A 15,130-nucleotide genomic window follows, 5' to 3' on the forward strand; every position below is an offset into this window, starting at 1 on the left:
GACCTGAATGATACCGTCCGTAGCTTTTCATGCCGAAAGCATGGGTTCCCCACAATATCACCATTCTGCCATACTCGCAGGACCATCTGGTGAGCCTTGGCGTGTTAGCGGCGGATATTAGACATATATCTGCTTTCGTACAAGGGTTGAAAGGACAGGATATAGGAGTACCCATCCCCCTCCATCCCTCCTTCCCTACCCTTCCCCTCCAAGAGCGAGGCGTTCTAGGATTAAACAGTAGGAACCAGAACGCGCGAACTTCTTATCGCAATGGGTTTCATCAAGAACCTCCTCTCGTTGGCTCTCCTGGGCGCGCTGGCGACCGCCCTCGCCCCTCTCGACTTCCCCCAGGAGGACATCGACTCGGGCAAGGCGCTGCAGGAGATCGGCAGGACGGCGTACGACACCGCCATAGCGCGGCTCGAGGCCCACCCTACGGCCAAGTGCACGAAGGATAACGTGAGGGTGCGCAAAGAATGGTAGGTTATTACTTTTCTTGAAGGCATGAAGGCAGAGGGGGGGAGGGGGGGCGTTATGGAATTGGCTGACTGACTGACTGCTCGTTTTTTGTGCGGTTAACAGGAGAAGAATCCCCGCCGCGGAGAGAATAGAATACGTCAAGGCCGTAAACTGCCTCATGGAGAAGCCGAACGTGTACGAGAACGTGACGGGCCCCAGGACGATGTACGATAGCTTCGGTGTGCTGCACTACAAGCTGACGCCGTACGTCCATAACTCAGTAAGTTTTCCAAGTTTGTTTTTTTTTTGTGTGCGGACAACGATCACATCTAACCACCTGCTTTTTCTGCCCCCGCCTAGGCATACTTTCTCCTCTTCCACCGACTCTACGTCTGGACCTTCGAGGACAAGCTGAGAACCATGTGTGGCTACACGGGGTCCTTCCCCTACTGGGAGGTCAGTACATACATACACTCCAATCCCCTTATTACCCCCCCCCCCCATCTATTAGATCCTAGAAACGAAAAAAAAAACTGACATCCAGCTTCATAAGTGGGGCCTCGACGCCACCACCGGCGTCGAAAACTCGCCCGTATTCGACGGCTCCGAAACCTCCATGGGATCCAACGGCGAAAAGGTTTCCGGCGGTGGCGGCGGCGGCAACCCCATGTTCCCGGGCGGCAGCGGGGGCGGGTGCGTGACCAAGGGCCCCTTTGTAAACTACACGGTGAACTTCGGCCCCAACACGGCCCGCGACCCCCTGGCGTACAACCCGCGGTGCCTCAAGCGCGACCTCAACACGCAGATCTGCGCGCAGTGGGCCTCCCTCCGGAACACGACCGAGACCATCACCCAGAGCCCCGACATCGCCCTCTTCCAGGCCAACCTGCAGGGGGACTTCCGCTGGCCCGACGCGCGCAAGTGGGGGTTCGCCGTGCACGGGGGCGGCCACTTCGCCATTGGTGAGTCCGTTTCTTAAGCTACTAGGTTAGCTAGCTAGATTAGATAGATAAACGACTAGGTTAGGCGGCATATATATATATATATATATAACTCTTTTTTGCTAACATCTCCCTCCCCCCCCCCTAAAAGCCGGCGACCCAGGCGGAGACTTCTACTTCTCGCCCCTGGAGCCCGCCTTCTACCTGCACCACGGACAGATCGACCGCATGTACTTTATCTGGCAGAACCTCGACTGGGAACAGCGACAGGTAAGCGAAACCCCCCCCCCCCCCCCCACAAAAAAAAAAAAAAGTACCCCCCTTTTTTGATTTCGATTAGGTACCGTGTGGATATATACTACACTACATAGGTACCTACCTAGGCAACAATCGTGACTAACGTTTGGGGCTTTTTACGCAAACGCGAAAAAAAAGACCATGGCAGGAACTATCACGATGATGGACAGGCCCGCGAGCCGCAACGGGACGCTGGAGGACGTCCTCGACATCGCTCCTGTGGGCGAGTCCTACAGGTTTGGTCAGTTGCTCGACACGGTGGGGGGCTCGCCGTTTTGTTTCGTCTACGAGTAGGTAGGTAGGTGGGTGGGTAGGTGGTTATGTGTCAGGCGAAGCGCGTGTCGTACATGTCTACGTGCGCCGTGTCCCTGAGCAACGTAATTGTTGGCGTTGGGGGTATGATAAAGCAAAGGTAGTCAGTCGTCTTTTGGAAACTGTTTTGTCAAACTTCAAAACGGAACGGGTGAAGCGTCTGCTGTATGTGTGTGTGTGTGAGTGTCACGAACTGCCTCTTCTAGATACTGGATGATAGAAACGCGGGAAGAATAATGCCGCCTATTACTGTCAAGCATGACTTTTTTCTTGCATAACAGTAAACGTGCTGTTGTTTAAGTACTAGTTCGATATCAGGGGTAAGAGCCGTTCTTGCATAGAAATTGCGGATGCCGAGAAAGAAGAATACAGTCTATGAGTAACAACCTATCAGAACATAGCGCTGCGCCAAAGGTGAAATGATTGTCCCCGTTCGCCCTTTGCACCTTTCCGTTTCCCCTAGGCCTCAGTGGCGTGGTTGGTTTTACCACTGAGCCGTGACTCCCGTGCCATTTCTTGGTTTCGTCGCTCGGTGGATGCTCCCGCTTTATCTAATATGAACTCTTTGGGATACCCGAAAGGTATTCCCAATCCTTCAAGTTGTCAACCATGGTATAGCGTTTTTGAACGCTGTTGATTCTATTACCTCTGCTTCGATCCAGCCTGTCGCGTATTCGATGACCACCAGCACGTTGGTCTTGTCAATTGGCGTGTGGTCGATCGCCCGTCTCGTTAACGGTTGCGGTGGCTGGACCGGTGTTAGGTTCGGTAGTAGGAGGTCATCTCTCATTAATTGTCTCCAGTTTATATCAGCATGTCCGATACAACCAGTTAGTTGTCTCAATATCGAACATGCAGAAATAGCCGATATCGGTGACTTTCCATCCGTCAAGTTGGGCTTTCTTCTCAGAGGTCTCAAGCTTGCTCTTCAGGCTCCCCCGAAAGTCGTCCTCAGGTTGTTCAATGTGGCCATCAGCGATATTTCCCATTTACCCGGGTTATCTAATAGGTTAGCACAGGGCCAGGAAAAGTTGTAACCATCCTCAGCAGTGCCAGCGATGATTGCGATGTTGGAGCTGGTGCTTGTACCGGTGACGCGGTTGGCCCCTCTCCGCCCCTCTTTACGCTGTCGCCGTCGCCAGTGACTTGCTGTATTGTCTTACAGCTTGTTGGCCCTTGTCGGTCTATCTATGCTGTAGGTAGCATTTCTCATCTCACCCACAAAACACCTCAAACGACATACACTATCACAACCAAAAATAAGCTTTCCTCGCGAACCATTGTGTTCTGATGCGATGTGGTTCACTCCTTAGAGCCGACGCGCAGCTGTGCGCCACCCTTTGGCACAATCCAGACGCTTTTTTGAGGCGTTCGAACTCGAGGCCTTCGATGGGTCCCAAGTGAAGCCTGTGGCCACGCAGCATTTGGGAGAACTTTTGAGCGGTCACAATACAGCAACCCTGGGTGAGGTGACGGCGACACATTCCAGCGACACTCTGCGAGAGGCCTGACAACCCCCAACATTTCACGATCTGCGGCTGGGAATCGCGTTTCATTATCAGCAAGTCGAAACGACATGAACATGATGGCTGGAAGCCCCCGATCTACTGCTATCAGCATTCTGTGCAGTACAATCGCCCATTCCTCCGCGCCGTAGGTGGAATGGCCGGGGGTTAGCAGTGTCTTTTTTATAAATTTGTCGGTAACGGTCATGAGCGAATGGTAGGTAGAAGTCGAAGCCGGGTATGTGCCACATCGTGCCTCTCGCGTCTACCTTTGGTAGCCCGACATGTTTCATCACTGCGTTAATTCGTACGCTTCCCTCCGCATCTGCCAAAGCATCTGCCAAAGTGACGTGGTATGAGCAACTTGGCAGGGCAGTCGCGGGTGATAGATTGCATCTCCGGGAGATCTCATAACCACCCCTTCATCAATACGCTCTTGTCTGAACTGAAGCGTAGAACGTCCCAGCTCCGAGGCAGCGAGTTGCCATGAGTCAGCTACGCTAGGAGTCAGCTCTGGACCCCAGGTTCCGCGCAGCCAGTGCGACAGGCTCTCATTTAAACCGGTGGTTTGGTGTGTGCTCTGCTGCTGCATGACGCAGAAGGCATGTGTCAGAGTGACTCGGGATTGGAATGCCTCAGGCCACACATTAAAAGGGGGCTACGGTTACACACCTAGTCATGTGATTGTTTAGTTATCGCGTAACCCTCATGTCATCAATTTCAAGAATGCCTCAATGTAACTAGGTACCTCGCATACCTACACATGCAAAATGCACCAAGTGCCGAAATCCCCCGTCGTTCCGCCGCACGCGCTCTGATGAGTTAGATATCATTAACGATACAATTATCATTAATAATAATCACAAGGCTTGGCGTACATACATACCCAGTAACTAAACCGCAAATGCAACAACGGGATATTAAAAGTGATAATAAAAAAGGGAACAGGGGATCCTTGGTTTCCGATGTCCTATTAGTTATGTACTACGTGTGTACCCTACAATGTAACTACATTAAAACCTCTCACGCAAGCACACCACACCAAGGACCTTCCCTGCCACCTCTCGCTAAATACACAGCAAAAGCCAAAGCCAGCCCCAGTAGTTAATAAAAGCATGCTGGGTGTCCTACCCCAGCACAGAAGCAGGTAAGGCGGACGGGTGGGCGGCGGGCCGAAGACCATCAACTTACAAGCCCCCCCCCCCCCCCCCCCTAAAACCCAGAAAAAGGTCAAAAAAGCCATAAAAATAAAAATCAGCGATCGCTAATCTGGTGTGACCCAGCATTAACTACTAGGCCAGGTACAATACAGGTAGTTACAGGTTATGTATGCAATGTTAGCCAGCCAGCCAGCCAGCCCTACATAATTGCATGTTGCATGTAATGTAATCTTGACGAATTCTGTAATCTCGGTATTACTACTACATTTGCAACCAACTATTGATGCTACTACTAGTGTAGTGGCGTAGAGAGATCGGGCATCAAGTAACTATGTAGTTAGTAGGCAATCTAACTATGTATCTATCAATCTGCCCAGTAGCCCGCCTACCTAGGTATGTACAAACCAATCTACATAGGTTACCTATCTGCCTAGGTGCCTAGATCTAGATATTTCCAAGGTTGACTTGGGCGAAGCAGAGAGCTGAACAATACATACATACATACATACATACATACATACATACATACATACATACATACATACATACATACATACCTAGGGTAGGCAATAGATGTGCACAAAAGCGAGTAATAAAGGGTTAGGCGCTTGCGCAGCACGTGGAAGTGCCAAATAGGGCATCAATGTGCTTACGTGCTTTTTGAAAAAAATCGTGCTGTTACATACCTACTGTATGTGCTGCTTGCTTGCTTGCTTGCTTGCAGCTGCATGTCACTCACATACATACATACATACATACATACATACATACATACATAACCCAGACCATACAGATTCGATGCCTAGTACCTATTAGGTACCTACCTATGTAGGAAGTATCTAACCTAGGGAGAATCGAAGATACATACATGTAGATCTGGTTAGGTAGACAGAGCAAGTAGGTATGTATGTATGTGTGTATGTAGACTCAAAATGAAATAAAGCTATGTACGTATGTATGTGTGCAGTAAGTACCGTAGGTATACATATGAATAATATCGACATGAGAAGGAGTTACATATTTCTCTTTCTTCGTATTCATATATCCAAATCCATCCAATCCAATCCAATCCAATCCAATCCAACCCATCCATCCATCCATTCATCCATCCATCCATCCATCCAGTCATTCATCCATCAGATACATCCATCCACCTCTTCAGAAAGAAAAGAAGAAAAAATGCAACGGCCGTAACGCGTAAAAGGGGGGGTGGTTGACATACCATGATACCAATATACCCTAGGTAGGTAGGTAGGTAATAATAATAATCATGGTAAGAAACCACCAAAGGGGGGGGGGGGGGGGGGAATCTCCAACAACAACAAACAACCAAAACATATTTGCCCGCCTTTCGCTTTCCCAACACCGAATTTCATGCAAGACGGATATTCTTCTATAGTAAGACAAGACAAGACAAATAAGTTTTTCTCATGAACGTTGTGACGAAAAAAATGCCAGCCCGGATATATAAATATATATATATATATATAAAATCCCATTCCGAAATTCTAATGTGGGGGTATATAATGTGTGTGATACGCCGTCGCTATGCCTGTATGTGACAAAGGAAAAAAAAATGATAATAAATGGCAAGTAGCCTATCGAGTAATGAGGGAAGAGGTAGGTATGTAGGTAGGTAGGTAATGTAGTGTAGTATCCAATCCATCCATCATGGATACATACATACGTAGGGAGTAAAGGAGAGGAATACATGGACAAGACAAAGAGTCTAGCCCTATGCGGGGTAACGTTGGGCAGCCTCCGGGCCGCAGAGTTGTTGGGAGGAACCGGGGCCTTGGGGCGCCCTACATGCCAGGTCGAGTCAGGTCAGGTCAGGTCATGTCATCGTAATCCCCGATCCAGTAAACGTGCAGCAGGCCTCAACCTGCATTGCGGACGATTCAGCACAATGTAATCCCCTGCTACCGCGTCGTGCGACCAAGGCATCCCCCAGCCGTCGAAAGCCGGTTCTCTCGGCATTGCCCCGACCTTCGTCTCGAAATCGCTCAGCTCTGCTTCCATGTTGCAGAGAAACAGAAGGTCCGGTCCGGCCCATTCGTCGATCAGTTCGGCGATACGCTTGAATCCGTTGGTGTGGCCGCCACATTCTCTGGACTGGAATCCGCAGAGAACGAAGAGATAGCTGTGAATAAGCTCGTGAATGAAGGTCGATATGAGCAGTCGCCGGTTGTATTTCCTGTCCTTGAGGATCCGCCGTGACAAAAAGATTAGTGTTTCGTAGCTGTCCGTAAGAGGCGATTTCCTCAGCGCCGTCGTGCCGATGAGGTAGCTCGGAAGATCCCTCCATGTCCAAGAGACGCGACCCTTCAGTCTTCCTTGAAAGAATAGCTCATTCACCGAGTAGAAGATGCCTTGTAGAGCTACGTCGTCAATGTCAAACTCCGCCTCCGGTGACTTGGGGCAGATGAGGCTCCGCAAGATCCTCTCGTGCTGGGCGAGCCTGCCTCGACGACGAGAACCCACAAGGCCGGCTTCCACAAGCTTGGCCGCTTCATCGTGGTTTTTATCTTTTGTGTGCGACGAATGCTTCATCTCGGTTGAATCCAACGTTCTTCGCCTGTAATCCTCACAAGGCATTCCACGCCAAGTCGTGGTTTTCAGATGGCGAGAATTCGCAACGGATCCGGCGACAACCTGGTCGAAGCCAGAGGCACGAGGTCCAATGGTCGCTTCCTTGATGATGAAAAACGGGGGAGTCAAAGTTTGCTCAAAATCCATAGTGTCGAGGGCTTCAGAATGATTGGTGTGACGATGGCGTTTGAATGGTTGAAGCATTTCGAAGTCGTCCGGCAGTTGGGAGAGTCCAGAATGACTAGTGCGGCGGTATGAATTACTGTCAAAGTATCGACGAGGTTGTCGATATGAGCCGCCAGGAAGAGATGAATCGCTCGAGGAGCGCGACATCTCCGTCCCGCCGACGTACCAGGTGGCCATTTGACATGCTTGAACAGGTTTCTTGATCTATATTGAGACAAGTCGGACGTGGTACCACCCAGCGGGTTTGTATGAGTGAGATGTAACTCGAGATTTGTCGAAATTTGTTGTCAGAGAGAGGACATGCGAATCACCACGGAGGGTTTGCTCGGATTCCTCGCACCAAAAGCCCATACAATGGAGGAGCTGAACTCGACCGCAGGCACGCCACGACAATCAGTAGACACGCAGGAACTCTTTTTTAGAAATCAGGCGTGGGATTGGTATTGATTAACACACGCAGGCGCAGGAGCAGACGCATACGGTGCAGCAGCTAAGCTGGCGTTAGCCTCACTCTCTGAGCAGGCTGGTTGGTTCGTGGCAGAAGGACAACAATGATATGTGGAGGTCTATAAGGTTGCTGCAGGCCTTGGACGAGGCAACGTTGAAAGAACCCACTTCCTGGCAGCCAAGGACTGGCCTGTATGGAAGATGGGATGAGCTTGGCTGACGAATTTGAATATTGAAGCGTTTCCGGTGCCACAATATTAGGTATACGCAACAACGTTCCCTCTCTTTTTAATTCCTTTTTTTTTCTTCTTTTTTTTTGATTTGATTGTTTTTTTTTTTCTTTTTTCTTTTTTTATTTCTTTTCGTTATTTTCTTCTTTTATTTTATTATTCCCTCTTCCTTTCTTTTCTACTTCTTCTTTCCCTCCCCCCTCACAATCTGTAAAACCCCCACAAGCATGTAAGAGTAGGTAATAGTGGAGAAAGCAAGGGATGAGTGAGCATTGCTTGTCCGAGTTAGTCAAATGGTGAGATAGGTCGGACAAGAAAGGAAAAAAAAAAAAAAAAAAAAAAGACTGGACAGGGAAATTCCAGTTCAGTAGATCATAGATGGCTGGTGCATGGATAGAACAGAAAGGATCCCATTTCCCTTGGACTTGGGGACGAAGAGGGGAGAAGAAGAGATAGCGGTGAAAGGAAAATACGACACACGCAAAGACGGAGATCCGGGAGAACCCATCTGCAGGATGCAAAGCTTACAGTACATGGCATGGAAATGCCAGCTTCGAGACAGAAACGGATTTGCAGTAGTGCAAGTTGTGAAGTGGCGTAACCGGTCGTCTTTCCTACTTGCCTAATATTACCTTTTTTTTACATATCGTCGACACCGGTTCGTGGGCTTTTTTTGGGGGTTGGCCGAGTCAAGTCTGGTCAAGTTTGGTACGCCAATTCCAGATGCAGAAGGGAGTAAAGTCGTGGTTCAGCACGGTGGCATATTGGATAACGGCAGTGCAACAGTACAGTACCTACTTACTAGAGCATAAAGAGATAGATAGAGAGAAAGGGGAGTCAACGGACAAGTACCTAGGTTAGGTAGGTAAGTAAGTAAATAAGTAGGTACGTAGGTAAAAGTAATCAATGGATAAGCTCGTCTCGTCTCAAATGTGGACAACACAGCAACACAGCAGAGCAAAAAGTAAGCAGACCTGACCTGGCGATACGTACGACCCGTGATTTTGTCGGCATCTGGACGGATATACCTACCAACCGTACCGTACCGTGTCCTTGGAAAAGTAGGTAGGCTGGTAGGCTGGTAGGCTACTACTAGTACGAAGTAGTGATAGTATGTACAGTAGCAGTAGTCAATTAGTTGGAGGTAAGGTAAGGTAAGGTCAGGTAAGGCATGGTATGTTATGATAATGGTTAGTAACTATGATTAGTATCGTTAGTATGGTCTGAATGGTATGGATGATAGCTCGGGTAGATTGTAGCTAGCTTCATTCGATGTTGCTTGGATGCTTGGAGGCTTGGAGGCTTGGGGAATGTTCAAAATGTTGGATAAAAAACAACTTCAACAAGCTAGACCTTTTAGCAAATACCGATCGATACAACAGCATAAAACCCGCTTGAGACAGCTTACAATAGCGGGAACTCGATCAGTCTAGAATTTGCAAATCTGCTGCATCAAAGTTGTCCTCCTAGCGCAATGCAGTGATGCACCACAAAATAGCGTAGTGCGGTGCAATGCAGTAGTGCAGGTGGCAATTGTGCGTCAATGCTGAGCGACGCCGGGAGCGGGAAACGATGAACGGAACTAACCTAGTAAAGATCCCAGAGCTCTCAGACAGTCAGACAGTCAGACAGTTGATCAAAAAAAGAGTGGTAGAATGACACTGAATGATTCTACTATGTACATAACTACCGTTGACATAGTAGTAAAAAAGACATAGTAGTAAAAAATGATGAAAAAGATGAGATAATGGGGAGGCGAAAATATAATGATTGGTTCTTCGTGGTGCAACAAAATGTTGGCATTAATGTTAGTTATTTGTTTGGAAAAGCTTAATATAGGTACATACCTGCTACCTGCCCAGTGATGTACTTCAAAAAGTCTTGACCAAAACTGGATCTACCCCTGTCCTAGTTGTCGATCTAGATTAATTACCATTGGTCACGATGGGGCTCTTACCGTGGCGCCTAACCCTTGATTGGTTGCCTCATCTTTTCCAGTTAACTGGACTCGTCAATCAACTGCCTCCAGATACCCACTTCTTTTTCTGCATAAGGCTAACAACACAGCAACTTTCCATTCTCGTTTTCCCTTTTCTTACTATTTTCCACTATCTACGCAGTAACTATGTACGTATGTATGTATGTAGGTGTATGTACAGTAGCAAAGAGGCACCACCCCTTATTGAGGCAAAGTCTCATGCAATACTCGGAAGAGAAAGGAAAGCTCGACAAATTACAACGATAATCATGGTAATAATATCTCATAAGAATATAATAATCAAACATAATATATATATATAATATATATCAAATACAAATATAACACTGGTAGACAGTAATACCTAGTAGCTATCAAGGTTACCTACAGGTTAAACCACATGTGCAGTCAAAACCACTTAACAACAAATTACTATTTTTCGTGACCCCTCAACACCCTAATATCTCACTCACTAACATTCTGCCCAGTGTCAGATGGTCCACCTGCATTACACGGGCACTCTTTCTTGTCTTTTTCGCCTCCGAGGCCAACATGAACAGTAAAACGTAGCCAATGGTCTATTACATAAATATAGTGATAAGATAACGCATCCCGCCTCAACTTTATGCTGTTTCATTACTAGGTAATTTCAAACCTCCGAGCCTGCCGATCCCTAACTTATTCAGACGACGTAGTGAGATCATGACTCAAACCCCCCCTCCCTTCTGATCTTGTACGTGGGCATAAAATGGGCTCGGATCTACTACTCTATCACATTCTAGCAACCAGTCCGCGTGTTTTGTAATTGCCCTTCGAGGGGATGACGTGGTTAAGTATCCCTTGCCCAGTACGCGTGAACAGATGCCGAAGAGACATGCTATCGAAAACGGATCAAATTAGAAGCTAAGCTTGCTTAGATCCCGTTGTGGATGCTGCCAGCCCCGAGGTTCTGCACGAACCGAACGTCTCTCGCTTGTCGTTCTAAGGCTAGCCTCATCCTCTCGCTGTACATCTGCTCTTGCTCCTCTGCCGAAATCTCCTCAGGCGTCTTAGTGTTCTCCTCAAAATCCTCTGCGGAGAACCCAGGCTGCGACGAGAAGCTGAGAAGTCCCAGCTTTTCCCCCGTCCAGAAGACTATATCGTCATCGTTGACCTGAACATCGCCATCCTGTCCGGCTGTTCGAGTGGACATAATCTTTCTTGCGATGTCGTCTGATCCGGGCATCGACCCGAATAGTGACCGATGGCCCACCCGTTCAGATTTGCCGATTTTGTGACGGCGTACTTCCGTGAAGCCGTCCCTCTCAGCCCACTTCAGATAGCCTTGTCCATCGGAGAAAACAATCCGGGTGCCATGGTTCATAACGGACAGGAGCTTGGACTGTGAGGCCGTCTGCCTATTCTTCATCGTGGAATTATGAATGACCCGAGATTGTGGGAGATTGCCGATGCTAGAAGAGAGGCCATACAGCTCTAACGATCCTTTAGTGTTATATTCGCCACATGCTATCAAGGTTCTCCCGCCCGTGGCGCTCTTAGCCCTTTCAACCTGCTCTTCCGAAAGCAGGAAGCGCCTACGCAGATCGGTATCAAGACTAGAGAAAGGATAGGGCAACGAAGCAAGGCTACAAAGCTTCGCGCCTGAGTGAATAGACCCTCGGATTGCTGGGAACATGCGCCGATCATAATGTAATATGTTTGAAAACCGACCGGCTACAAATATGTCGTCCGATAGTTGGCTTTTATCGCCAGGGTGTTCAAGATGGAGAATGCTCTGGGGTCCAGACTGAGCAAGCGAAGCGTACGGCGCGAGAGGCTTCGGATCCAAAACATGGGAGAAGTCTAAACCTCTTTTCCGACTAATCCCATCTAATCGTATTTGATAATCTCCTCGACATTCGGACCGAGCTCTACGATCGTGCAAGTGTAAACCGTGGAGTGTACCAACCGTTAGAGGAACTGTAGATTCAGCTGCCGAAAGCGTAGTGATCGACCATTCAAATGGGTGATTCCCCACTACTTGTAACGTGTTTAAATCAACTTCGATCAGGTCTTGACAGAAGTCAGTAAAATTCTTCACCATGCTTACCAAAGGAGAGGAAACCTACGGCTCTGGACGGCGAAGTAAGCCATATGTCTTTGGTGATCAACGCTCACGCATTCAGTCACCCCGGTATTAATCATCTTTGAGCGTTTTGAAAGGTCGGCGCCTGGGCCGTCAGCGCACAAGAGACCCGAGCTTGATTGGGATAGTATTGCGCCCTTCTTAGCTCGAGTACCCTTCACATCCCACAAGCATACTGAACCATCATCTAGGGGCGAGACAGCGAAGAGTTCATTCGCGCTCAAGGTCGGCCTGTATACAGCAGCACCACTAATATCAATTGAGTCTCTCAGGGAACCGTCTCGGACTTGGGGTTGCTCGAACCAGTTAGTCGCTATTGGACCATATCTCTGGATATACTCGTTATACCAATTTGTGTTCTCGTTGGGAAACGTCGGGTCCCAATTGGCAGCGATGCGAATTTGTTCCCGCTCCCTCTTCTTCGAAGCCAATTGGGATAGACTTTCAGCCAGGCTCCAGTGCATTTCATTTTGATTTTCAATTTGGTTTCCTTCTCCAAGCGCCGTAAGCGCACCACTTAGTGTAGTACCATCCTCGTCAATCCAGTCTGATCCCCATCGATAGAGTCGGATACGTTCACGGACAGCGGAGGCAGATAGACATCGATTTCGCCACAAGTTACCATCTCGGCATAAACCTAGAAAGTGTTTCGAGAGGATTTGGAGGTTAACGACATCGTGCGAATCTAGGACTAGTTGCGAGTCACCCTTATTAGCGCAAGGTTCGGCTTCTAGAGACTGAAGCGGATACGAAACAACGAAACTTACAAGAAAGAATATGAAGAAAGATCTCATCGGGAAGGGTTTCAAGAAGGCAAAGGCCAGCCATTGGTCATTACCTGGATTTCTTGCAGGGAAAGGTTGGGGGACGCTTAGGAGACGAGGCAGGATTCTTGATTGTGATTAGGCAATTAGGGGATAGAATAGGTAAATACTAGATAGGTTAATGATATTCATAGATGAACATCACATCCATGGATGAGCAAAGTAGTAGCCCTAAAGATGAAAATCAAGATCTAACAAAAGGTGGGAATTGGATTCGAGGCTCTCGTGTTCGAAATGGGAGTAAGAAGTACGGTAGAGGGTATGTACTAGTAGTAAAAGTATGTAAGAAGTAAGAAACATATGCAACAACATGCAACAAATAGAAACACCCCCCCTTCGGGTAACCGGTTTCAATGACGAACGTTTCACCTTTGGAACTCTGCAGCTCCGCCAGTTTGCTTGATAAATAAGATAAACAAGAAAGTACTAGAAGAAACGCTAACATGGCGCTAAGATAACGCTTATGTAGGTAATTACTGCCTACCAGGCCAACACCCTAGCAGGTTTCGCGGGGTTTCTCTTCCTTGGCACCCGTTAGCACCAATGGATTTTATCCCCAACGATCTTACCACCCCAGCAAGAGCTAGGCCCGAATGTTCGGATAATGGCCCGTGCAGTTCCAAGCCAAGGCGGGGTTATATTGAGGCTGAAACAATCTTCTAAATCACGAGTGCAGGGGATATAACGCCACATGTGGCGTAGCGTATTTTCAACGACTTCAACGGCACAACATTGGACACCTTAATCAGACATTGTCAACCTCATCAACCTTACAGCTTGGAATCAAGAAAAAAATTAAAAATAAATCAGCATTTATTGAAAGTAATAAAATCTCACAAGTACAGTATGAAATTAATGAAAATGATATTTTTTGCCTACCTAGGTATCTAATAGGCCTCAATCATTTTGATATGGCAAAGGACTCTAATACAGTACCTACCCCCTAACCTCTCCGGTCAATAAGAACATAAGACGGACAGTACCAAGCATTCGATGCCTTCAATAGCACCTGTACTCAATCCATCAAGGTGTAGGAGCTCATGGTATTAAGTAGGATGGCATTGTGCTAGTCATCATCTAGGGACGTTAACCAATGTACCCGCTAGGATTATATAAGTAGAAATATTGTCCACTTCGTCATGCTATGCACTTCGTCATGCTATGTGATGTTCGTATGTCCTGGGTGAATAATATATCACTCCCACAGTAGTAGGTTCCATACTTTGTCAAGCTATATCATTTTCCTGTCCCAGATCATTGATTATCAAGGCGTATTCAGGCGATCTTGTGTGGCTAATGATTCCAGGCATTTGACACGTATTGAAAGGATATCTTAATCTCCAATTCATATCTCCCTATTCTCTAGAAAGGTGCTAGCGGTTTGGTTTATCGATCATACGTATCTTGTGTTATTATTGCCATTGTGGTGGTTGTGGTAGTAGTGCTGTGTAAGGAACGAATCGTGTGTTTGATCATGCCTACTGTGATGGCATTTCATATGTAAGATATTGAAAAGAATTACGAGGAAGTTATAGACGCAGTACAATCTAGTGATGGTCAATTGATAAGTAATAATAATAATAATAAGAGCACAAGGGAAACCTCAAAATCGGCCAAGCCATTTTTGGCACTTAACTACAATATTCGCCGGGGTTGTGGTCATTGATCTAAAAGAGCACATATTATTCGGCGAATCAGAATAATGATTTAAGGATCGAGCCTTGATATTTTCAGGCTGATTAGACTCTTGATTGGCCCGCCATCGTTTATACAGGTTAACGACCGGTTGGCAGGTGTTTGCTATTCGAACTACACCCCAATCTAGTACTGGTTGCCGTTGAGACCAACTTGGAAAACCTGCACTGTAAGAAGTGGGTTTTGATCCTTAGGATCACTGATCTTGAGGGTGGCATTATATAATTCTTGACGAAACGGTTCCGTCTGGTGATCTCTCTTCCTCTCATCAACTGCTTTCATAGATCCTGTACACAACGCTGTTCCTTCTCAATTCGTAACTTCTTTTCGAAAGCACCGTAACATTCTACCATACTAGTGACCTTCAACTAGTGTTCAT

The 15,130-nt window shown here is 47.4% G+C and overlaps 5 protein-coding genes across 5 annotated transcripts; 1 reads left to right on the forward strand and 4 right to left on the reverse strand.

Moving 5' to 3' along the window:
• Window positions 1-270: 270 nt before the first annotated feature.
• GGS25DRAFT_525841 (Di-copper centre-containing protein) lies at window positions 271-1,991 on the forward strand (the record flags this gene model as incomplete). Its single annotated transcript, XM_049264874.1, has 6 exons — window positions 271-479; window positions 583-739; window positions 820-915; window positions 1,013-1,421; window positions 1,552-1,670; window positions 1,836-1,991. The coding sequence occupies 6 exons, from the start codon at window positions 271-273 to the stop codon at window positions 1,989-1,991; spliced, it is 1,146 nt and encodes a 381-aa protein (XP_049113452.1).
• A 1,815-nt stretch (window positions 1,992-3,806) lies between these two features.
• Window positions 3,807-4,106, reverse strand: GGS25DRAFT_525844 (uncharacterized protein; the record flags this gene model as incomplete). Its single annotated transcript, XM_049264875.1, has 1 exon — window positions 3,807-4,106. One exon carries the CDS (start codon window positions 4,104-4,106, stop codon window positions 3,807-3,809), a length of 300 nt encoding a protein of 99 aa, XP_049113453.1.
• A 2,238-nt stretch (window positions 4,107-6,344) lies between these two features.
• On the reverse strand, window positions 6,345-8,073 carry GGS25DRAFT_465825 (uncharacterized protein). Its single transcript, XM_049258964.1, has one exon. It carries the CDS (start codon window positions 7,627-7,629, stop codon window positions 6,517-6,519), a length of 1,113 nt encoding a protein of 370 aa, XP_049113454.1. The 5' UTR covers window positions 7,630-8,073; the 3' UTR covers window positions 6,345-6,516.
• Window positions 8,074-11,020: 2,947 nt separating this feature from the next.
• On the reverse strand, window positions 11,021-13,060 carry GGS25DRAFT_525846 (F-box domain-containing protein; the record flags this gene model as incomplete). Its single annotated transcript, XM_049264876.1, has 3 exons — window positions 11,021-12,159; window positions 12,216-12,923; window positions 13,000-13,060. 3 exons carry the CDS (start codon window positions 13,058-13,060, stop codon window positions 11,021-11,023), a joined length of 1,908 nt encoding a protein of 635 aa, XP_049113455.1.
• GGS25DRAFT_465899 (uncharacterized protein) lies at window positions 12,898-13,533 on the reverse strand. The gene is made up of 2 exons (XM_049258965.1): window positions 13,071-13,533; window positions 12,898-12,923 (listed from the first exon to the last, which is right to left on the reverse strand). Exon 1 carries the CDS (start codon window positions 13,499-13,501, stop codon window positions 13,241-13,243), a length of 261 nt encoding a protein of 86 aa, XP_049113456.1. The 5' UTR covers window positions 13,502-13,533; the 3' UTR covers window positions 12,898-12,923; window positions 13,071-13,240.
• Between the last annotated feature and the right edge of the window lie 1,597 nt (window positions 13,534-15,130).

The sequence above is a fragment of the Hypoxylon fragiforme genome (assembly GCF_022984875.1).
Source record: "Hypoxylon fragiforme strain CBS 206.31 chromosome Unknown GGS25scaffold_9, whole genome shotgun sequence".
NCBI classification, from domain to species: domain Eukaryota; kingdom Fungi; phylum Ascomycota; class Sordariomycetes; order Xylariales; family Hypoxylaceae; genus Hypoxylon; species Hypoxylon fragiforme.